The 25,489-nt window shown below is 39.9% G+C and overlaps 1 protein-coding gene across 1 annotated transcript in view; it reads left to right on the top strand.

Annotated features, from left to right (window-relative positions):
- Positions 1 to 865: 865 nt before the first annotated feature.
- The window catches only part of LOC124717272 (nuclear RNA export factor 1-like), a 158,419-nt gene continuing 133,795 nt past the window's right edge, over positions 866 to 25,489 (top strand). Inside the window, exons 1-4 of the mRNA XM_047244085.1 lie at positions 866 to 994; positions 1,077 to 1,181; positions 1,268 to 1,523; positions 25,225 to 25,370. Coding sequence (XP_047100041.1) covers positions 25,257 to 25,370 — 114 coding nt within the window. The 5' untranslated portion in view covers positions 866 to 994; positions 1,077 to 1,181; positions 1,268 to 1,523; positions 25,225 to 25,256. The remainder of the gene's footprint in view (positions 995 to 1,076; positions 1,182 to 1,267; positions 1,524 to 25,224; positions 25,371 to 25,489) is intronic.

Below are 25,489 nucleotides of genomic sequence, written 5' to 3'. Positions count from 1 at the left end.
CCCAGAATGATGTAGGTTGCGGTAGTTTCTTTGAAATGAAGAAGCTTGCATAGGATAAAGTAGCATGGAGAGCCAAATCTAACCAGTCTCTGGATTGAAGACCGCGATAACAACAACAACTAATTAATGTAATTTTGCGTCTGTAGTAGTTTGTATTGATGTTCGGCGTACTAATCATTCCCGTGATTCTAATTCTGTGCGTCTTGTGTATATGTTGGCGTGACAGGGTAGTAGAAGGAAAATTCATTCATACGTGATAGGAAGATAAAGAGTACAAGAAACTGTTACAGGAAAAACAAAATAGGAAAGACTTAAGCAGTTAACTCAGAACCTAGCGATCGTGAATTCGCCAAATCTGGAAAGGCTTCAGACTCTCCTGAGCATCTACACGACACTTAATGTTATTTCTCCGTGCCAGTGGCGTGGAGAATGTATACCAGGATACGTTTCTGCATACTTACATAACTGCAATTTCTGCTTAACTTTTCTTGTGTGCTTTTCAACCACTATTTCTTTTTACGTATTTCCTGGAAATCGTTCCAAACTCTTCTGAGCGGTTCCTCATTCAGCCGTGTTACCTACCAGGTGACTTTAGTTGGTCACTCTGCAGGTGCAAACTCCATAGTATATAGTATTTTATTTACTAAACGTAGCGGTCAGTGTATGGCAATTGTTCACACTTCACAATGTTTAAAGTTTTTTCCGTGATGTAAACAATGTGACAACAGAAGGAAGGTAAGTTTTTAGTGCATCAGGAGTGGAGAATATATATTTTGTTGTTGATTTAACTTTTCGTGGTGACTGAGGAATGATTTCAGTGCGCTGTTGAAGTAGTGTGTTCGTGATCTTTGTAACTCCCGCCGAAGCTGGCTTAGATTTGAATAGCGGTAGTAACACGAAAGTTAGATGAATATGACAGTGTATTGAAGTCTGAAATTTGAACTGCATTTTCTGTGAGAATGGGGACGAAGACATCTGCGCGACCTAATTTAACGTATATATAATTTCATATTACGCATTAGTACGACTCTATTTCGTTGATGATAGGCAAGCTTATATTCCTGCTTGTTTTGCAGCACTGTACAGTATACGGCGTTTCCACAGACATATCTTCAGGACAGTGTTAAATGTATGCAGGAGAAGCAGGCTCTGAAAGAAATTAAGCCTCATAGTTGGTTAACGTATGTTTATCATGTTCACGATGCATATTAATGTAATCCTTTTTCGCTGACGATTGGGAAGCTTATGTTCTGCCTGTGTTTTGCAGCACTGTTAAGGATGTGGAGTTTCCACAAACGTATGTGCAGAAGGTGACAGTGCAGTCAAATAACATAGAAGCTGTAGAACAGTATGTAGAGAGTCCAGAAGCTGTGGCGCAATACGTGCAGTGCTCTGACCCGAATATATATTTAAAGCAGAGGGAAACGCAGCCCCCTGGTTGGAATATTCAGCATCTGCCGTCACCGTCGGATCACGCATCAAACTTGCAGTCTTCAGTGCCGAGTCCAGATTCGTCGACTGCTGTGAGTAGCACATCTGCAAGAGCAGGTAGGCTAATTACTGACGCAGGAGGACTATGGTCCTAGCTCGACCATTTCCGAATTGAATGACTTTGTTGTTGTTGTTGTGGTCTTCAGTCCTGAGACTCGTTTGATGCAGCTCTCCATGCTACTGTATCCTGTGCAAACTTCATCATCTCCCAGTACCAACTGCAACCTACATCCTTCTGAATCTGTTTAGTGTATTCATCTCTTGGTCTCCCTCTACGATTTTTACCCTACACGCTGCCCTCCAATGCTAAATTGATGATCTCTTGATGCCTCAGAATATTCCCTACCAACCTATCCCTTCTTCTAGTCAAGTTCTGCCACAAATTTGTCTTCTCCACAATTCTATTCACTACCTCATTAGTTATGTGATCTACCCATCTAATCTTCAGCATTCTTCTGTAACACCACATTTCGAAAGCTTCTATTCTCTTCTTGTCTAAACTAGTTATCGTCCATGTTTCACTTCCATACATGGTTACACTCCATACAAATACTTTCAGAAACGACTTCCTGACACTTAAATCTATACTTGATGTTAACAAATTTCGCTTCTTCAGAAACGCTTTTCTTGCCATTGCCAGTCTACACTTTATATCCTCTCTACTTTGACCATCATCAGTTATTTTGCTCCTCAAATAGCAAACCTCCTTTACTACTTTAAGTGTCTCATTTCCTAATCTATTCCCTCAGCATCACCCCACTTAATTCGACTACATTCCATTATCCTCATTTTGCATTTGTTCATGTTCATGTTATATCCTCCTTTCAAGACACTATCCATTCCGTTCAACTGCTCTTCGAAGTCCTTTTCTGTCTCTAAAAAATGATTTCGGTGGATATGTACATAGATAAGCATTTTGTCGTACTGTACAGTTTACCTGTGCAAGTTTTATTTCTGTTACACCATGTATAAGAACACATCTTAAATTTATGACCCATCTAACTAAGCAAATTTTTATTCTGTTCCGCAGCTTCACAGTGTGTGCAATCCCACATTGTGCGCTCTGGAGCGCCTGCTCTGCCGCAGGCACAACTTTCCTTCAGCTATCATTTTGATATTCTGTAGATACATAGCGTATGGGCCATTTCCCGTCAGGTGATGTCAGTCCACTTGAAAGATTAAGAAATCTCAATTTTAATCTCTACCTGATGTTAAGGAGAAATTTGTATGTTGTCCTACCAGTCCCTGAAGTGCCCCATTCATTTTGCCACAATTGTAATATGTGAACGTTTATTCACATTTTTGTGTTGGCCTCAATTCCAAATATCCTTTGCACTTTCATTTGATTACCCCTTTTTAACCGATAAAGGGCACCCCTTTTCCTAATGTCCAAGTCCGGAAGGCATATTTCTATGATTACTAATAATGCAACATTCAGGGTAGTGTAGTAGGTGCCTATTAATCTTAGTAGCACTCCTCATTTATTGAATTCTTCGCACTAATGAAACTTCCTTCACAAGCTGCAATCTATGAGCCCAAACACACTCACCATATCCTATGGCTGACGCTAATATAGATTGTGCATATGCTCTTATTATTTTCGGGAAATTCAGAATTGCCTATTTGCAATACAGGGGAAGTCAGAATAGCCTATTCATGACTGTTATAATTTTGTTCATGACATTTGTACCTTTCATGCCTGTCTCCTCTATATGATGTGTAACATTATGAAGTTTGTTGGTTTGTCCAGGAAAATCCCAAGATATCTCATTGCTGCAATTCTTCTAATAGTTAACATCGTTTAATTTTTTCTTAAGATTTCTTGCTAGGATCCCTTTCAGCAGTAGGTATATAGTTTTGTGAGGTGTTAGGAACAGCCGGCCGTGTGGCTGAGTGATTCTAGGTGGTTCAGTCTGGAACTGCGCGACCGCTACGGTCTTAGGTTCGAATCCTGCCTCGGGCATGGATGTGTGTGATGTCCTTAGGTTAGTTAGGTTTAAGTAGTTCTAAGTTCTAGGGGACTGATGACATCAGATGTTAAGTCCCATAGTGCTCAGAGCCATTTGAACCATTTTTGTTAGGGACAATCGAGGGCAACTGTCAAGTTCATGGAGCACTATGTTACATTTGTCTTCTATGATTCTCCTGATGTCGCTGCTTACAGCGAACAGCACATCGTCTGCAAATGCTACCAGTCTGCTTATTATGTTACCGCTATTATGTAACTTATGTATAGTATGGGCTCCAGCGCTACATCCCAAAACTCTGGACCACGCACTGATCTCTGTGGACAGACTTTTGTTGTTGTCTTTGTTATTTCCTTCCCTGGGCATATTAAAGAAGCATGTCTCCCACAGCTATAGTCTCTCGGCCAGGTGTACAGAGCCTCTGGACACTCCAACTTCCCAAGATGACCAAAGAAAGACGGTCACATAGGATTTCGAAAGCACTAGCAATATTGATTATCATCACTAGAGCATCTGTAGAATGAGTATCTGTCGCTAGAAAGATCCCCTTGTAAACTGCATCATCAGTTGTGTTCTTCTCCACCTGTATTGGTGAGGGCTTAGACTGTGTAGCAGGCTATGATCTTGTTATCTCTTGCACAGTAGTTTTACAGACATCTTGCTGAGAACATTCAAAAGACAAGCTGGTCTGTAGGATTTGGGTAGCATCAGATCCTTGTGTTGGCATTTACTAATTATCTCCACTTCACCATTCTTCCACTGTGCAGGGATCCTTACTTGCAAGGGACACTCATTACACACTTTACGCAAGTAAGTATCTAATAGGTCGCATAACGCTTGTACTATTTCAGCAGGGATCCCATCTAGTCCTGGAATTTTTTCTTTTTCAGTCTTAAAATTATTTACCTAATTTTTTCTTGTGTGAAGGAGTAAACAAGTTTATTGTTTTTGAATTTTTCGCATCATGTTTTTACAACCCACGCTGATCTTCTATATCACCTTCTTCGTCGTCGTCAGGAAGTCATGTGTGTTTCCATTAGGAGGGCAGCTGACATTTGCAACTTTCTGTTATTTTCCCATCATTTCTTTTGGGTATGGATAAGACTGTTGGTGATCGTACTTTCTGGCAGACTGTTTTGTGTGGTATACCCCAGGGATTAATTTCTGATTTCATCCCTACGGATTGTTACCAGTGTTCTATTTTTGATTTCCATAATCCTTTCGTAAATGCTGTGTGGCTTACCTACATCTGTGCAGCTATTCTTTCTTCATGGGTCATGTTGCAAGCCACTGCCATATTTGCCAGAGTGATTTTTGTATTTGAAGTTGCTCCAACTCTCCCTTTGTAGGTTGGTGGATTGCAAGGTATATTCAATACCTGTAGGTTGAGTCCCATAATGGTTTCTTTTAGCTCCCTTTCATGGTCAACAGTGAGGTGGCTATGCCACAGTACTGACTTTGTGCGTCAGGGCAATACGTGGGAAGCTTAAATTCATCCTAGGTGGTAGTACCCTTTAGCCTTATCAGATACTTGCCTGTCCCATCACTAAATTGGAAACCAGGATGGAACTTCCCTTTTCGCTTAACATTTCCACACATATCACATGTTCAGAACAACACTGTGATACTTTTTTTCACTGTTATGGTCTTCTTAAATACTATTATTGCTGCCACAGGACAATGGCCTTCTTTAGCTATTTCACCAGTTATTGGATTACGGGGCACCTTTCCTGCCTTTGTATATGGTTCTTGGAGACACATTACATCTAACTTCAATTATTCTGCCACTCTTCTAGGCTTGTGCAATACACTGGACTTCTCATGGCATTAAGCTGTCCTATTTTTATTTCCATTAGGAATGATGGGTTTATGTTAGACAATTTAGCCATTTGAATGTTGGGCTCCATAAGGTTCCCTTTCTGTGCAGCGACCGTGGAATATAAAATGATAAAGAATGTAGCACCCAGTTGTGGAAGCATAATTTATTTATCTTGTTGCAAATCGATTTCGACTGATATCAGTCGTCAGTCATCATGATCATGATAGAAATCTGCCAAGGACAGTACTTCTATTTATGGCATGTATCAGTTAGAAAAATGCACCTATGATGATTGATATCATTCAAAATTGATTTGCAACAAGATAAATAAATTATGTTTCCGCAACTGGTTGCTACATTCTTTATAATTTAGCCCTTTCTTGTCTGAAGTCCTATGCTATATGACAATGCATCACCACAAAGTGCTTGTATAACGTATCTAAGTGGAATAACTCATTTCCTCTGGCAGAAATCTGTCTCAGTAACTTCTCCAGTTTTTTCACTTCTATTGGCAAATTGTTGACTTTAAAATGAATTCTATTTACGAAATAAGGTATGGGGAAAGTAATATACTCTTCTTTTGTGTGCCTATTTCTTATCAGATGTCTTAAGGCTGTGGTAAGCATAATAGACTCTTCCAGCCTAGTGAGTTGTATTGTGGCTCTGAGCACTATGGGACTTAACTTCTAAGGTCATCAGTTGTTGTATTGTGTTCTCTATGCTTTCATAAATCTGTTGCAGAGATGTCCCTGTCTGTTTTCTGTTGCATACTTCTCTGTGGTAAGTATTTGTTTCCTGTATGAACTGGCTCTGACTGTCATTCTGTTTTTGTGGCAGATTCTTATCCTGCAATACCGAACCTCCTTTTACTTCTGTAGGCAGCACTATATTTTCCTCACTTTGTATGCTGCTGCAGTCTTGCATGCAACTGCCCAGTTTTTGTCACCAAATCATGCTTGCCTGTACCATTATGCTACTCTTACATCTGCCTGTGATTGTTTCTCTATACACCATATGATTTTGAATTTTCACCAAAAACTTGTCTCCCTCCCCCCCCCCCCTTTTTTTTTTTTTTTTAGCTGGAAGAAACTCTTCTTCGGTCTGTGTCGCGTGATGTTTTTTTACATAGTACTTAATGCTCACCTTTGTCAGAAATCTGTCGCTCTCTTTTGATGTCCCTTCTCCTCCTTGGTGGTGACTTATGGTTTTTAAGCAATCAAACATATGAAATGACCACTCTGTGGCTTGACGTGAATAGGCTATTTCTCAATTATGAAAAAAAACTAATGCAATGCTGTTTACAAACAACAGAACAAAAACAAATTAACTGACCAAATTGCAAGAGCTAGCTGTAAGAGTAGTTGAAAGTACAAAATTTTTAGGGGTTGCTATAAATAGTAGTTTAGGATGGAAAGATCATATTGCCAACATAAACAACAAACTTAGCAGTGCTGTTTTATCTCTGACTGATTAAGTCACTAATAACTGGAGATGATCTGTGCAGGGTGTATTTTTTCATGCTTCTTTGGTGCTGTAATGAGCTATGAGATAGAGATCTGGAGCCACTTTACTGATGCAATTAAGATATTGAAATTACAAAAGGGAATAATAGTAAACACAAGAATGAGAGACAGTAGCAAACCTGAATTCAAAAAATATAAGATTCCAACTTTCTACAGTTTGTACATATACAGAATTCTGCTCCTCACTTGGGGTCATAAAGATAAGTTAAACAAAAAATTAAGACATGGGCCACCACTACAATAGAAATTACACAAAATTAAGAATTTTGCAGCATAACACATTTTAAAACGAGAGGAGCATTGATTACATGACAATGAAGTTGTACAACTGTTTACCACCACTCATCACTAATGCCAAATTGCAAACTAAAGTTAAACATTTAATCAAACAACTGTTATTAGAAACCACATTGTATTCAATCAGAGAATTTCTTTCAGATGAAACTAACATACACAGGAAGAGAGAAAAAGGAAAATGAGGTAAATTCTTAACAGCATTATTATATCTAAATGTTGTAACTATGGTATAGTATTATTGCTTTTAAATTTTTTTGTTAATGTATACATAACTGGAGCTAGAATATATCTGCCTATATGACTGTTTTATGCCAATATATAAAATGATGTAACTAAGGTAGAGAATTATTGCATTGAAATTTTGTTTCATTTGTGTACACAGTATGACATCTCATAAAACCTGTTTGACGTACTGTACCTAAAATTATGTAACTATTACGGAAATTTGCAGAAGTATTATGGTTAAAATCTGTTAGCCACCTAAGCAAATCTGCAGATAGAATCAGTAAAAATAATGTATTTCTGTGTAAATATGTACTTGAACATGCTCCATAGATGTACACCAAAAGATGCTTAATAAATAAACTAAAGGTGCAAACAAAACCTTGTGCAAAAATCCAATTATCCAACATTACCCTTAATTTGCAATATTGGAATCACTAACGTACATGAAACCACAAAGTGGCATTGAAAAGTTCACGTGACCCCCCCCCCCCCCCCCCAAAAAAAAAAAAAAAAAAAAAAAAAAAACCTCACTGCACTAGCTGTTACCAATCAATTCTTCCAATCCATCGGTGGCATACAGCAAACCAGTGCCTAACAGTATTGGTTAAAAACAGTCTTGGCTGCAATTTTTATTTTTCAACTACGAGTTTCACCTTATTTACACATCTTCAAGTTGATCTTAATATGGTATTTCTTAGAACGATCCTTTAGATAGTGCAGCCAAAGGGCATTGTCGAATACTTCAGGTCAACATCTCCTTCATTAAACTCAGTAAAAACTACTTAGATGGACGTGAGCAACTCCAAGTCCTGCATAACGCGTTCCGGTTAAATGTTCCGGGAACATGTTATGGAGGTGTGGGAGTCACTCATGTCCATCTAGGAAGTTTTTACTGAGTTTAATGAAGGTGATGTTGACCTGATGTATTCGACGATGCTCTTTGGCTACACTGTCTAAAGGATCGTTCTAAGAAATACCAAATTAAGATCAACTTGAAGATGCCTAAATAAGGTGAAACGCTTAGTTGAAAAATAAAAAACTAAAAATTGCAGCCAAGACTGTTTTTAACCAATACTGTTACGAAAATCCTCACTTTACAAAAGCAGCTAAAACAAGGTCCACGATACTAAAAAGTTGAAACTGGCTGATCCGTCATTGAAAACCAGACTTTACTGAAACAGGTGGAACAAACTCCATGATACCCAACAATCTTAATAAATCTTTATTTACTGCAACTAGTAACACAGTTCACAGATTCATAAAAAAATTCTATTAACATCAATCTTCATTTATAATTAAGACACAATTGTAGACATGAATTTAACACACATACCACACTTCCTACAATGCTGTTTGAAATTACTTTTTACTGAATTCAATATGTAAAAACCAAAGCAGTCTATGATTGCAAGTATTTCTTAACATTAATTGTGTACTGTGTATGGTACAGGCATCTATTTGAGAGCTAACATTTATAATTTTTGCCAACACTTTACTGTGGACCCATGCTTAAGCTTTATCTCCTTTTTAGTGCATTTTAATTTATCTTATTTTATTTCCTGTTGAATGTTAAAGATCTTTTCCCTGACTTTGTAACGTATGGCTCCTTGTGGCCAAGCTCCCTCAGCTGTTTGTACTGCAGCTGTAAGCTCTATGTGCTAATATCGCCCATATTTTACAGTCCATGAGTATTTGTTATAATTTTATCATGTTTTTACACCATATAATGATGCCAATCAAGGCTATATATTTTCTTTGTCTCTAACAAACTTCAAGGGCACAGGTATGTTTGTTAGTGTCTCCTCGGACAATTAATCACATTACTGTTTATAAGTTTAATAACTTATTATAATGGTATTACTTGTGGTTATGCACAGTCCTTCCTTTTTTAGATCAAACTGAAGTCATCATTACTATTGAAACTGATCATCAATTGAATAAAACAAATACTTGCGATCATAGACTGTTATGCTTTTTACATATTGTCATACTTTGGTTTGCTGTTACCTTCAAATTGACCATGTCACTCCTTTTCAAAACTAGTGAATTTCCTTACTGTATCCATAACTAATAACAAATGTAAAGCAAAAATTAAATCTCCATCCATTAACAACATGCCTAACCAACAGTTCCATAGACAAAAACAAATCTGTAGCCAGTAACTGCTAACACTAAAATAACTCGGTGACAAATCTCCAAAAGCAATTCCAATAGAAAGCAGACAAGTAATATACAAAGCATGATAAGCAAAACTGAATCAGACCAGTCACTCTCTAACAATCCTAGAGGGGACCACCATCTACTATACAATGTCCTTTTCAGACAAGATGCATTTCAAATACACCACAGAACTGTGATGTCACATAACTAAAAACAGTTACATGATGAGTCAAAGCTGATGACCAGTACTGCATGTTTTGATTGACCCCAAATTTGATGTGCAGGCTTGTTAAACAGCCAAAGGATGGCATACAAATTTCTGGCCCAGAAATTTTAACACTTTGTTAATAGGAGCCACTCAAGTGAAGGAAGTAAAAATATTGCAAAGAAATTTTAACTTTTTGGAGACTAGCAACATAGGTAGCTTCTACGTTGCAAGAATTATGCTCCAAAAAGACGAGCGTTGTAGGATCTACGTCAATCGTTTCTCAGCTTTGTAAATATATTCCAAAATTTGACGTGTCTGTACTCTGTATGAAGGTACTTTATAATGTTTGTATTTCCACGAAAACACACACTTGCAGCACCTGTCACTTGTATTGGTGGGATAGGAGTACAGACAACTTTGTGTGTTACTTGGTTTGCGGCATTTACGTTTCCCGTGTTGCTGTTAGCCATACCTCACAAGCCCACACCCAGTGAAAAGGGCATTGATTGTTGTCTGCAATAGGCACTGTATTTATTTTTAAGATGGCCTGACAGTACAGTAGTGAAAAATGGAAAAGACTTAATTGTGCAGAAGCTGAAAGAGAGTGAATTGTCACAGACGAGACCATTTGCTGTTTGTGAAATGGAAAGTCATTAGGAATGTATTTCTTTCAATGACAAAACACGAAATGGCTGCATCCAATGTCAATGTCAGAACAAAATTAGGGATGATGCAGAAGATAAAACCTACATTTATATTTGATTATAATAAAAACAAGGCTTCTGTGGGCCATGGAGATCAGCTGATTACGCTACTGTCCTTTGGAGAGGAGGCAAATTAAAGTGATGAAAGAAAATTTTTTTCCTCTCTCTCCACAGTTTCACGATGATGTTAGTAATTCAAAATATGGAAAATCCAGGGTGGAATGGAGACAATATTACGAAAAAGATAGATTGCTACCCACCGTATAGTGGAGATGCTGAGTCGCAGATAGGCACAACAAAATACCTGTCAAACAAGTGAGCTTTCAACCAAAATGGCTTTCATCAGAATTAGACAAAACACACACACAGGCACGTGTACGCGCGTGCTCATACTACAGGCGCATGCGACCACAATCTCTACCTGCCAAGGCCAGACTTCAAGCAGTAGCGCGTGATGAGGGATGCAGTCTGGGTGGCAGAAGTGAGGAGGAGACTGGGGTGGGGAGAAAGGGGGAGGGATAGCAGGTTAGGGGTGGGGGATGGTAAAGTACTGCTAGTGGGAGCATACAGAAATGAGGTGGAAAGAGGGTAGGGCAACTAGGTGCAGTCAAGAGGTTAGTTGATGGTTGGAATGGGGGTGATCAGCAGAAAAGGAGAGAAGTGAAGAGAATGAGGGTGTGTTGGTGGAATAGAGGACTGTGTATGGTGTTCGTAAGAAGGGTCCAGGTAGCACAGGCTGTGAGGCAGTCATTGTATTAGGAAACATGCTCAGCAAGTGGGTGGTTCAGCTGTTTCTTGGCCACAGTTTATCAGTGGCCATTCATACAACAGACAGCTTGTTGGTTGTTATGCCCAATACGACACAGCACAGTGGATGCAGCTTAGCTTGTTGACCACATGACTTATTTCACAGGTAGCCCTGCATCTGATGGGATAGGTGATGTTAGTGATCGGACTGGAGTGGGTGGTGGTGGTGGTAGCAGGATGCATATAACAGGTTTTGTACCTAGGTCCATTACAGTGATATGAGCCATGAAGCAAGGGGCTGGGAGCTGGTGTTCTTTAGGGATGTACGAGGATGTGATGTATGTTCGGTGGGCGGCAAAATACCACTGTGAGAGCGATGGGAAGGATGGTGAGTAGGACATTGCTCATTTAAGGGCATGAAGAGAGGTAGTTGAAACCCCGGTGGCGAATGTGATTGTTGCTCAAGTCCTGGGTGGTACTGAGACACAAGGTGAATGCTCCTCTGTGGGCAGACGGTGGGACTTTGGGAAATGACTGGGGAGGTAATGCATGGGAGATCTGTTTTTGTACAAGGTTAAGAGGTTAATTACAGTCTGTGAAGGCCTCAGTGAAACCCTTGGTATATTTAGAGAGGGACTGCTCATTGCTACAGATGCGACAGCCACAGGTGGCTAGGTTGTGTGAAAGGGGCTTTTTGGTATGAAACATGTGGCAGCTGTCGAAGCAGAGGTATTGCTGGTGGTTGGTAGGTTTGATATGGATGGAGGTACTGATGTAGCCATCTTTCCATCTTTGAGGTGGAGGTCAGTGTCAAGGAAGATGGCCTGTTGGGTTGGAGAAGGACCAGGTGAAGCAATTGGGGGAGAACATGTTGAGGTTTTGGAGGAATGTGGATAGGGTGTCTTCACCCTTGATCCAGATCACAAAGATGTCATCAGTGAATATGAATCAGGTGAGGGATTTGGGATTCTGAGTGGTTAGGAAGGGTTCCTCTAGATGGCTCATGAATAGATTAGTAGAGGATGGTGCCACATGGGTGCCCATTGCCATATCCCAGATTTGCTTGCAGGTGATGCCTTCGAAGGAGAAGTAATTGTGGTTGAGGATGTGGGAGGTTGTGGTGACTAGGAAAGAGGTTGTATGTTTGAAATCTGTCGGGCATTGGGAAAGATAGCAGCAAGGCCATGAACATAGAGATGTTAGTGTAAAGGGAGGTAGCATCAATAGTGATGAGCAGGGCACCATGTGATAAAAGAACAGGAACTGTAGAGAGTCAGCCAAAGAAAAGGTTGGTATCTTTTATACGGGAGATTCGATTGCAGGTAATAGGCTGAAGCTGTTCATCTATGAGAGCACAGATTCCCTCAGTGAGGGCACAGTACCTGGATATAATGGGGTATCCTGGGTGGTTTGGTTTATGGACTTAGGAAGCATATATAATGTAGTGATGAGTATGAGGAGAGAGATGGACTCCAGTGAGAGGTTTTGGTTTGGGCCTAAGGATTTGAGGAGAGACTGGAGGTCCCGCTGTATTCCTGGAATGGGGTCACTGTGGCAGGGTTTGTAGGTGGATAAATCTGACAGCTGTTAGAGATCGTCTGCCAGGTAAAGATTGAGGTTTCATTCACTGTTGCTCACATTCTGGCCTCAGCAGCCAGAGGCTGTGGTCATGTGAGTTTGAGTTTCGTTTATGTGAGTGTGTGTTTGTATGTTACCTATTTCTGATGAAGATCTTTTTGGCTGAAAGCTTATTTGTTTGGCAGTCTTTTTGTTGTACCTATCTTTGACCCGGCATCTCGTGCTATGTGGTGAGTAGCAGTCTATCCTTTTCATAATATTGATAGTAAATTCATATGTTTTATATAAAAAGTCGAAGCCTACTACCAAACACCTTGGAGATTACTTACTGAATTGGCAGCAACTTTGATAAACAAAGGACACCTACTTGATTCAACTTCCACTCAAAATTGTTCACTTATAAATAGACACGGTAGAAGACAGTCTTCCTAAATTGATTTCAGCTACAGAAATGTCAAAATTTCATCAGAGGAGATGTAAGGCATTTGCAGAATCAAGCTAGACAAGTTCTAGGTGAGTGGCAAGAAAAGATATCGAGCACTATTGTGAAAAATTTGAAGTAGGAACTTTGTTTTCCAAAATGCTCCAAAATTTTTCGTACGAAGACAAAATCAACAAAGTAATTTTCAGTCAAAAGCCACATTTTCAAATAGTTTTCATTTTAGTACGAAAAACTACTAATTTTGCCTCCATTATGAAAACAAAAGACAAAAAAATATTTGTCATTTCAAAAACAACATATTGTCATTTCAGTATTAAAAAAAAGGTAGTCTCCAATACAAGTCTGTTTCTTTGCAGTATTTTGTGGAAAAATTCCCGTTTTTCAAATGCAGTAAACTGGTGTGAGTTCTGTGCAAAAGAATCCACTACACAAAATTCAGAAGAACCATGAAAGAGCACAGTATCATCCACTTGGAACTACACCCTAGCTGCCCAGCCCTCAAAGTGGTAAAAAAAGTTGTCCATATTTGACTTGACTTAATTCCTTTGGCCCCTATGGGGGCATAGGGCATCCAGGAGAACTCGCCATCCGTCTCTGTCTTTTGCCATTTGCCTCAATTCTGCCCAGGTCTTACCAACTCTTTTTGCTTCCCCTTCCACTGTCCTCTTCCATGTGCCCCTTGGTCTTCCTCTCTTCCTTGTTCCCTGGGGATTCCATTCCAATTCTTTTTTCTCGATGGCTCCATCTGGTTTTCTCAAGGTGTGCCCCAACCAGCCCCACTTTCTCTCTCGTATCTGGTCTTCTATAGGTATCTGGTATCTGGTTTGTTATTCGCCAGAGCTCCTCATTGCATATTTTTTCTGGCCACCAGATATTCATGATGCGTCGAAGACATCTATTTATGAAGCTTTGTAACTGGGTTGTTATCTTTTTATCCATTTTCCAGCTTTCACTGGCGTACAGAAGGACAGCTTTCACATTTGTATTAAAAATACAGATTTTTGTTTTGTATGTGATATTTCTATTTTTCCATATTGGATACAATTGTATGAAGGCAGCATTTGCCTTTTTAATGCGGTTTTTCACGTCATCTCCAGCTCCACCATCTTTTGCCACTATACTACCCAGATACAGGAATGAGTTGACAGTCTCCACTCGCTGCTCACCTATTAACAGGGGCACCTCCATGTTCCCTGAATTTACTCTCATTTCCTTTGTTTTGCCTGTATTTATCTTGAGGCCAGCAGTCTCTGCTTCTTCTTTCAGCAAGTTTAATTTAGCTTGCATATCAGTCAGCCTTGGAGCTAATAAAACTATATCGTCTGCAAAATCCAGATCCTCCAGACGTTCATGGATCCCCCACTGGATTCCTCGTCTCCTGCCTGCTGTGACTCTTCTCATAACAGAGTCTAGAATGAGTAGAAAAAGTGTTGGTGACAAAATGCAACCCTGCCAGACTCCAGTTGTTACTTTTATGGGCTCTGTCATATTTCCCTTGTGGAGTACGCAGCACTCGTAGCCATCATATAGATCTTTTATGATGTTTAAGATCTTCTGTGGTATGCCATACTTCCGCAACACCTACCAGAGCACTTAACGTTTCGCGGAATCGAAGGCCTTTTGAAAATCAATGAATGCCAGTACATGGTTGCTTGGAATTCTTTGCTTTGCTCTAAAATGATCCTAAGAGTGTTAATAAGATCAACACAGCTGCATTGTGCCCTAAAACCGGCCTGTTCTTTACGCAGTCGCTTTTCAAGGGATTCTTTAATTCTGTTTAAAATAATTCTGGTGAGGACCTTACTGGGCACTGACAACAATGTAATACCACGCCAGTTATTACAGTCTGACAAATTTCCCTTTTTTGGGAGCTTTACCACCAAGCCATTTTTCCACTCCTTTGGAGATTTCTCTTCAAGCCAAATATGCTTCAGCAAAGGATGGAGCATTTTAACAGTACTTTCAATATCGGCTTTTAAGAGCTCTGGTGCTATGTTGTCTAGGCCTGGAGCCTACACAAAATTCAGAAGAACCATGAAAGAGCACAGTATCATCCACTTGGAACTACACCCTAGCTGCCCAGCCCTCAAAGTGGTAAAAAAAGTTGTCCATATTTGAAGTGCTGTAGTATTCAGCCACAGAGCTGGGGATTTTTCCAGAATGAATTTTCACTTTGCAGCAGTCTGCATGTTGATTTGAAACTTCCTAGCAAATTAAAACTGTGTGCTGAACTGGAATTCAATCGTGGAGCCTTTTCCTTTGCCAGCCAAATGCTCCAAAACCTGAGTTACACAGCTACAACCCACCCTGACAGCTCAGAATTCTAGTTAAATTTCGTTGATGAATTAACAACTCATTGATGACAATGTTAAAGCCACTATCACAGGCCGTTTGACTGCTTATTAAGCTTTGAGCTGAAAGGTGGTTGTGGACACCCTACCCTCTCTGACCACCTCCTCTCCAAATTGTGGCTGTAGTCTAGCACAAGGTCTAGATTACATGAGAAGATGACGATCTGGTTGTGAATAGATGAATCCAATGAATGTGAATATGAAACAAACATCGTATCAACAGGACCTGTAGCAGAGCCTGCCATGTTTAATGTGTGCCATGTTCAATGCGCTTTGCCATTTGTAATACACTTTTTGTTATAAAATCAAAAACTGTGGGAAAAAGTCAGAAAATCTATAATAGATGATTGACAAGTTCTGACAAGTATTTTGATGCATATTTGTACATACTTTTACACACACACACACACACACACACACACACACAAACGCGTGCGCGAGGGTCTTAATTACATAACTCTACTAAGTTCTGTGCGTGATTGGGTTGCATTTAAAATAGCCTTCTAAACCACATTTACTGATTGTTTTAATTTCAAAATCAAAAACACCAGGAGAACTGAAATTGCTGTTAAACTTTTCACATACTTCAGTCTACACTACTTGATCGGAAGCTTAACTGTAACAGGAATCAGTTTCTTACAGAGCTCCACATCACAGTTTAATCACAACTTTTGGCCTACTGTGCCATGCTTGCAGACCTTTTTCCCTCCTCACAAGATTTAATGGTGTTTCATTTGCTGCAATAGAAATTTCTACGTTTTCCATTGGCCTTCTATCAAATATGCACATAAATTTTGAACATTAGCTGAGCTAGTCCAGTGGATATCACTTCTAAAATTAGAATATATAACATGGAAACATAATTCAGTTCAGTAATTTATTCATCAAGGAATCATTTTGACTTGATAGTGGCATAGGATTAGTCAGATAAGTACAAGAAAGTATGGGCCATCTCTACCTTCTGTACACCATTTTCCAGGTACAACTAGAACCAATAATCATCTGTTCTTCATATTCTCTGAGAAGTATGGACATTTACAGACTGTGTTCTTCTCTGTCATATGAGCTCAGCACGTATCATGCCAACGTGCGGTGCCATTAGGCACGCGACGTGATCACCTCTGGTTCTTATAATCAGCACAGCAGGCATCATGTTTCTGATGTGTTAAGGCCAGGGCTGTGCCCTGTTGTTGAGGTCTACACAACATTTTCTTTCAACTACGAGGGCATGCCGAAAAGTAGTGCCTTCGAATATTTTTACGTGAAAACTCCCAAAGCTTTTCAAATAGAACAAATTCGTTAACAATGTACGTATTCATCCTTCACATCTGCATATATATTTCTCAGCATAGTCACCCTGGCAAAAGACACATTTCTCCCGACAAATAGTTGATATAGTCACTGTAGAATGTTTGGATTTTTTACAGAGCCACAACCTCTCCTCTGCTTGCACTGCTCCATCACTATCAAAGTGAAGGCTTCAAAAGTGTTCTTTAAGTCTCGGAAAAAGATGAAAATTGGATGGGGCCGAGCTGAGACTGTGTGCAGGACGAACTATGACAGTGAACCTGAGGCGTCAGATTGCTGCAGATGTCTCGGTGCTTGTGTGCGGTCTAGCACTTTCCTGCTGAAGGAGAGGATGCTCCTTGTGGGGACGATCTCGTTGTTGTGACCACGGGAAACTAGTTTTGTCCAGCCGCAACTGTGGGTTCTTTGATTGCTCTGGGCGAAGGCTCATCAAACTAGAGCACTTGAAATATTAGTTCATTGTATTATAAACACGAATAAAAGATTCACTTAACTTTGCCACACTTCTTTGTCACAGGAGTACTGGATAATGTAAAACTGTAATGGACTAGCAGCAAAGCATTACTTGATGCACTAATTAACAAACTGTAGACAGTGATTGCTATAGTGAAGTCTCGAACTGGGGCAAAGGTCTCGCTTGATTGATGCTGTAGACCTCAGTGTTGAGGACGTTGCTATGCTGAGAGGGGAGTCTTGGTCTTCAGGGGTGCCTCCGACATGTCGTTGCAGATTGTAACGAGTCCTCGCTGACATCTGTGGTATCCATTCACATTGCCGATTTTGATGTGCTCCACAGTTTCTCGATGATACCGTACTTTTCAGATTGGAAATTCGATTACAGTATACTGTTCCTCACGTGTCAACATAGTTATGTTACATCACCATGTTACACACTACGGTTCAGAGCTCTCCACCAAAAGAGAGATACAACTGCGTATCTTAACTGATATTGAGAACAGAATAAAAAATTCAGACATATTACTTTTTAGTGCTCCCTCATACTATTTTTTTCACCCTGTATAGCTTCAAATCACAGATTCTTCGGCGTTACTGTACAGGGTGTGGACAGAAATATGGAAATCCCAAAAACACGACACATTACCGTGCCTAATACTGTGCAGAAAATATGTTGCCATTCAAAACAGCCTCTGGTCTTCTCAAGAGTGGATAACTACAGGGCCTGTATGGTTTTCAAGAGAATCTTATACCTTTCTCCCTCCAAACTACTAGCAAGTACGGGTAACGATTCTGGATGTGGATTACGATCACACACTGTTCTCTCCAAAGTAGACAACAAAGACTCAATAATACTGAGATCTGATGACTGCAGTGAGCAGGGGAAATGCAACAGTTCATGCTCATGTTCACAAAACTGGTCCTGGATTGTGTCTGCTGTGGCAACAGGGGCCCTGGCCTCTCGAAACATAGCATCTCCATTGGGGAACAAATATTGTACTGAGGGATGGACCCGATCAGCCAAAATGGTCGCACAATCCTCGGTAGTAATGCAGTACTGCAGAGTAACCGTGTGGGTCCTAAGGGATACCACAATGTGGCTGCCCAAATCGTTACCGAACCCCGCCACGTTTCTCTCCTCGAACATAAACTTGGCCAGAAATTGGAAATAATGTGATACGAGACTTGTTGGACCAAATTATACATTTCCATTGCTCCGTAGTCCAGATTTTATTGCTGTGGCACCACATTTTCCTGTTACGGGTATTTGCATCACCGATGAGAGTTTTCGAAATTACAGCCCACAATGCAAGTCCATTTACAGGGAGCTTCCTTCGTGGTGTTTCGGTACTGACGGGGTTCGAGAGTGCGACATTTGGTTCTGCAGTGACTTTTGCAGCCGTTGTTTTATTCATTGTGACAAAATATCTTCGGTGGCTGGCTGTTACGAACACTTGACACACCCTTTTGCTTGCATGTTGACTTAGTAAATGATGTTTTGTCCACTTTGGCTGAATGTGATGTAAATCTTCGCTACACCGCCTCTCGAAACACCGAACAGTTCGGGTACTTCGGTTACGGAATCACCCACTGTAGAAGGACTGACAATTTTGCCATATTTGAATTCACTTAGCTCAGATGTAATTCACTCACAACTACATACAACACTGTTCTGACTGTGACTGACTCTTCAGATGTGTTGAGGGCTTTGCATATGAGTCATTCATGGTCAGATACAACAGTGCTACCTGCAGGTGTGGCTAGCATCTGCATTTGTGTTCAAGCATGCATTCCTTGTGGTGTATTCATATTTTTGTCCATCTCCTGTATATGCACAGTAAATAAGATTTCATTATTTGCTTCCATTCTGAGTGTTACCATTTTAATGGCTAGCTGTGTAAATATATTACAGTGAGACAGAATGGCTGCTGAGTAATACTTACTATTAAGACACAAAATTCGTGTACTGCAGGTAGCCACCATGTAAAGGTAGAAAGAACTATGCTAGCTTCTGTAACTGTTGGTTGCTTCATTGGGGAGAAAAGGAGGAGGGGTTGTGAAAGGTGAGAAAGGAGGGGTAACCCCATCAGACCTCAGACCGAGAATGACTCATCTGTTGCAAGGACAAGGGGAAACAAAAATAAGGTTTTTTGTTCATGATGACTGTTTATGAGGGGATGATGCAAAACATGCCCAGTGTGTGAACAATAAAGCATATGTTGCAGGTCAAAGGAAACTGTTGTTTCATCAGTACATAAACTTGTGGGAATTCATCTGTAACCACACTTTATCTGCTGCTGCTATTTCGTTCAGTCATCTCCGTGCGGCGATAAACTGCTGCTACCTACTGTGTATTCTGCTAGGACAAGTCAAGTGCATGTGAGTTCACTGCAAATGATTGTGGAGAAATAACACACGGTTGACGGAGTATAACCTACCGTGACTCCTCTGTAAAGGATGTCATTTCACAAATTCTAGTCAACGGGGATAGAACTGTTGTCTGAGAGTTAACTATTGCCTTTACAAGGTTTCACATTTTCTGTTGGTTACAACCATCATACTGACTGAGTAAATCATTCATCAACTGTGTTTCAGTAGCTTCCTTGAAAACTGAATTTCAGAAGGACAAAACAGATACTAAAATGTGAACATTCTAGTCGGCCATAGTGTGATTTGCCTGTGTACAGTGCTCGGCCACAGCAGGTTGGTGAGGTTGTAGCAGGCAGATACAGCATCGATGTTCCACGCGCTTTTCTCAAACTGTATGTAAAGTGTATATATTCGATATATGACGAATGACAGTGACGGAATTTTGTACGTACGTTACTTCGCAGAATCGAGTCATCCTTCAGAGCCAATGAGTGTGGCAATCTTTGGTACTAGCAGAAGAATAACCTTGACTTTATATTTTGAGAGAACATAACCTATTTTAGAAGACAGATTCCCCACAAACAGCTGTGAGGACGTAGAACCTTTCCTCTTCAGCTCTCAAGGTAGATTTCAGACACTTGGTTATATTGCAAAACTCTGTGCATCTTCCATGGTGGACAGCTATTAGCTTATAAAACTTATCTGAGATGTAAAAGCTCCTTTTGAAGATAGTACTTATCAACGATAATGTGCACCCTATCTCCCAGTGTATTGAGGCCACCATTGGTCTGTACAGGATGATGACAGCTATTCACTAGCGTATACACATCTGTGTGTGTCGGCTTGGAAAAGACAGCATTTTCCAGGGTTCATTGGCCTTATGATGAACTGAGGCATTAGCAGCATACAAAATTTGGTTGTAACAGAATTCCTGCAACTTTATGGATCAAGTAATGCGCTGTAAGAATATACAGATTAAGTTTTTTTTGTTGAAAGCTACAAAGCATGGTGTCTACAAGCACCGATATTTGTTACCTTTCGATCACTTACGTATTTGAAACAAGAGGAGTACTGTCTTCTACAGATAGTACAATCCAGTTTGCTTTAGTAATTTCTCATCAATTACAGTGATTGTTTACCTTTTCTCTTTCAATTTCCACCAAGTGACCTGATACAGTGATTAAGAGACTAGACTGGTGTTCAGGAGGGTTATAATTGAAATCCCCATCTGTGCATCCAGATTTAAGATTTGTGTGTTTTTCCTTAAGTCATTTAAGGCAAATGCAGAAACTGTTTCTTCGAAGGACACGGGTGACTTCCTTCACCGTGTCATGTTGCTGGCTTGGTTCTGCTGAGTATTTGGATGGTAGGGTTGGCTGATGGAACTTTGCCTTAACTGCATGGTACTTCTAAGGTAATTGTGTTGAGAGTGGGAATAATTATTAACTCCAAAGCTTCACGTTAACCGTGAAGTTTTACAATGAATTGATCACCAAAGTTTGTGTTCTAACCTGATAAATTTTCACAAAGAAATGAGACTGATGAATGGCAGAGACTGTGAAATTGCCCCACTGTTCAGCTAACTTGGAGTAAGAATATTAAGTCTTCATGCATATGACAAATGTGTTGTTTGTATAGATCTTTATATTAGTACTTCTTGCAGCATTTATCAATTCACCAACATTGGGGTTTCTAGGAATCTCACTGATATGCTGTGTATCTTCAACGATGTTGTATTATTTTTGTTATCTTTTTCCATTCATAAAAAAATATTAGCTCTCTTATTGCTTTGAGATACCCTTCTCATAAATGTGCAGATTTGGGTGACAATTCAGATAGAGAACATTGTTAGTTAATTGCACTTGTAAAACCAAACTTCATAATTATTGGATCAGAGATTGCTATTGTGCAGCACTCGATAAATATGTTCAGTATTACATGTGTATAATATTTTTATATTTAGTGTTTTCATTTATATGGTTTTCCATTAGTTTCAGATGCAAGGATGTGAAATATTTAATTTGTTGAAATAAAATACATGTCTCTCATATATTTTTATCGAGCAGATCTTCTCAGATCGATGTTCGTTGTCTGTAAGATAGATGGTTAAATTCCTCTCGGGCTATACACAATACAAATATTCTCAGTGTGAAATGGACCCTGTCTGCCATCAATCAACTCATAAAGAATGCTAAACATTTTATGTATGTCAGTTACAAACCTTTTGATTTACAGAATAGCCTTCCCGATTCCGATTCCCCCTCTCTTACTTTACACTCTCTGTCACACTTTGAATGCTACCTCAGCATCTTAACACTCTGCCGTCCGGTGACACCACAGTGGTGTTGTGCGCGGAATAGTGGTCAGTGGCCGGCCACACCACAGTGGTGTCATATGCGTGGTATCTCTCAGTGGCCGGCGACACCACAGTGGTGTTGTGAGCATAGTCTCGTGCAGTGGCCGGCAGCAGCACTTTTGTATCTTATGCATTCTGTCGGTGTTTTGTTTAGGTAACAATGAGTTACACATGTCAACAAGTACGTGTGCTCTTTCAGCATGGCTGATGAAAGAGACAATATAATTATTTACGATGTCTGATGTTTCGGTCGACTTGGCCGATTGGGAAGAAGACACTCGATGTCAATAACATGAAAGTGAAGCAGAATCATCGGAAGATATTGAAATACATCCAAGAAGAATTCGGCGAACGCTACATTTGCCAACTGATTTATTGAAGGATCTCTGGGTCCAAACATATTTCCCAAAGATACACAGAGTGTCAAGGATATCGTAGAATTATATATTGGGAACAGTGTATTTGAATATATTAGCAACGAAACCAGCAGGTACCACAGTCAAAATTGCAATAGAAGGAAACTGGGAAAAAATGTCACATTTGTCTACGTTATGGGACCTGAACTTAGAAAATGGTTTGGGCTTGCTATCCTTATGGGAATTGTAGAAAAAGCAAGGATCGATGATTATTGGTCAACGAATTCATTGATAGACACACAGATATTTTGCAAAACAATGTCCCGCTACAGATTCAGACAAATATTATCATTTTTACATTTTTCTGACAACAACAATAAACCTGATAATGCCGACTGGCTTTTCAAAGTTTAATTCATTATTGATTATTTTTCCAAAAAGTTTAAAGAAATGTTTAATCTAAGTCAAAACATCTCAACAGATGAAGGAATGATACCGTGGCATGGACGGTTAAATTTTAAAGTTTACAATCTGTCGAAAATTACGAAATATGACATACTCATTTGGATGCTGTGTGATTCGAGTATGGGATACATTTCCTCATTCAATATATATTCCGCCGCTGGACAGCCTTTAGCAAAAACAATGATGTAACTATTGACACCTTCTTACAGAAAGTGACATCACCTCTACGTGGATAATTATTATAATAGTGTAGAACTTGCAGAAAAGTTATTTGAAAATAAAATTTGAGTTTGTGGAATGATACAGCAAAATAGAGGGTTTCTGGAAAAATTAAAGCATGCAAAAGTCAATGTGTTTGAAGCTTGTCATCAAGGGAAAGGTGACAAGTGGCTGGTGACAAGCCAAGTAATCCAAATCAGCGCTGCCAGTGCCAAGCTAATAAATTTGTACGAGATGTGTGGATGGCAAAGTGCTAACTATCCTACTAGGGATAGTTATAAACTTTTGATTATAACCTTGAAAAATCGAGCAACATCTTTGACACTTAGTGATGGTGTTAATCCTTCTCTACATTTTATCTTTCAGTACATCACATTTTTCCCAATGGTAAATAACTAGGAGAATACGTCACTTGCAGAAGTCTGCGTTTCGTCTGTTCAGAAGTGTCCACCTTTGAATGTCATATCTGCAATGATTTCTTCATCCTAGGAAAGAGTAAGAAGTCATGGGCTGCCATGCCAGGAGATCATGGGAGGAGGAGATACAAACATAGATAGCTCACAGAAGCAACTTGTGTTACTGCGTCCTGTGCAGAATGAGCTGGTGCATTGTCGTGAAGGAAAAACATTGTGAACAACTCCCCTTGACATTTGTTTTGACAACCACCTGTAACCTCATCAGGATATGTTGCTAGTACACCTATGACAGTTTGCCCCTTACGAGCATAATCAGCGAGCCCGAAGATTGACTTTTCTGATGACGACTGGCTTCTTGCATTTTTTCACTGCTTGCTTTGCTCCTTTGTTTTGGGGTGAGTGTGATGTATCTGTGTTGATTTGGTAGCTCAAGAAGTCATCCAATCGGTGCGATATAGCTGCAACATTTCCACTGCTTCCTCGATTTGTCACCTTTTTTAATGGATGTAAATAGTGGTGGATCCTAACAAGCAGAGAAATTTGACACATACAAAATATTGTGCAAGATGTTGAAATCTGACCCGCAACCGATTTTCACTTGTTTGTCTGTAGGCTCGATTGTGGTTATCTGGCCTTCGAGCACCAGGTCCTCTGATTCTTGTGCGATTCTCAGTTCTTCACAGAGAGATGGTCTGCCACTTCATTGTTTGTCATTGAGACTTGTTTGACAACATCGGAAACGTCTGCACCCACTAACCGCAGTGTCATGTGATGTTGAATTGTTGCTGAACACAGACTTGATGTGGTTTGTTGGCTTGTTCTCCTTCAGTTACAGAAAACAAATTATCACATGATATTCCATGATACCAGTAGTCTGGGCATTTTTTTTTTGTTGTGGCTCCTCTAGTGATGTGCTATATCGTGCTGTCATGGGGATTCCATTGCGTACCAGCAAACAAATAAAAAATTCAAATTTAGCTTCATTTTTTCAAGGTGATAAGCAATACTTTATCTGCTCCAAACATGCTTGTTATGCTCAGATGAATGTTTTATCTTTATCTATCTTGGCATCTGTCCAAACACAATACATGTTGTACCCAACAGGGGCCCTAACCAGTTCTGTATTGCGGCGCTGATGAACCGTTCAGTGCTGATGGGCCACCGTGTCATCCTCTACCATATGGCATCATTTGATTGCGCTATGGAGGGCCTACTTCTCACTGGAGTTCCTCTCGAGCTGGTTTTATGAATCTGAGTGGACCCCATTTGAGTCCTTTCTCCGAGACCAAATCCCTGGCAGTAGCAGGAATTGAACTTGTATTCTCAGAATTACAGTCAGATCACTGGCTACAGTGGCAGACAACAGTTACCCCTCTGTTTGTCAGACGTTTGACATCTTTCTCACACCAGCTGACCACGGGCCTCACATTATATATACTGTGGTGTGACACTGTGACACCGGGCCTACTTCTCTGCCTAAGCCCAAGAGTCTATCTTTCTGTAGTACTTTGTTTAAAAATGTCAGGACTTGACTTCTTACCTATGGATACGATGCATGTCCTTCAGTAATCTTTTTAAGTCTGTAATGACCTTGTAATCATGAAATCTTAAACTTCAGTTTTCCTTCCATCTTTCTTTGCATTTTTCTCTTCCGCTTATACGTAACTTTTTGACTCTGTGTATGTTGTTAATGTTATTGTGCAACTGGAGTTTCACATAATTATTGTGAACCAAATAAATTAGTAAATCTTCCTTTTTTTTTCTAGAAAGAGCATTACCTCTAAAAGAAGTGATAGAGATGGAGGATACAAATGAAATGATAGAGGTGGACAGTTTCAGTGCTGCCCACTTACTCACTACGCAGCACGAAATTCTGTCAGATACCTCACCCGACGTCTGGCATAAAATTATTGTAAGTAACTCCACTTGGGTAACATAGTGTGTGCAGATTAACATTCAATGTCGGTAAATAAAGTAATGAGTCTAGTAGTGTATTACTCCATCTGTCAACAGCAACTGCCCACTTAAAAT

Source organism: Schistocerca piceifrons, chromosome 9 (genome assembly GCF_021461385.2).
Source record: "Schistocerca piceifrons isolate TAMUIC-IGC-003096 chromosome 9, iqSchPice1.1, whole genome shotgun sequence".
Lineage (NCBI taxonomy): Eukaryota > Metazoa > Arthropoda > Insecta > Orthoptera > Acrididae > Schistocerca > Schistocerca piceifrons.
This window is presented reverse-complemented; position numbering and strand designations above follow the sequence as displayed.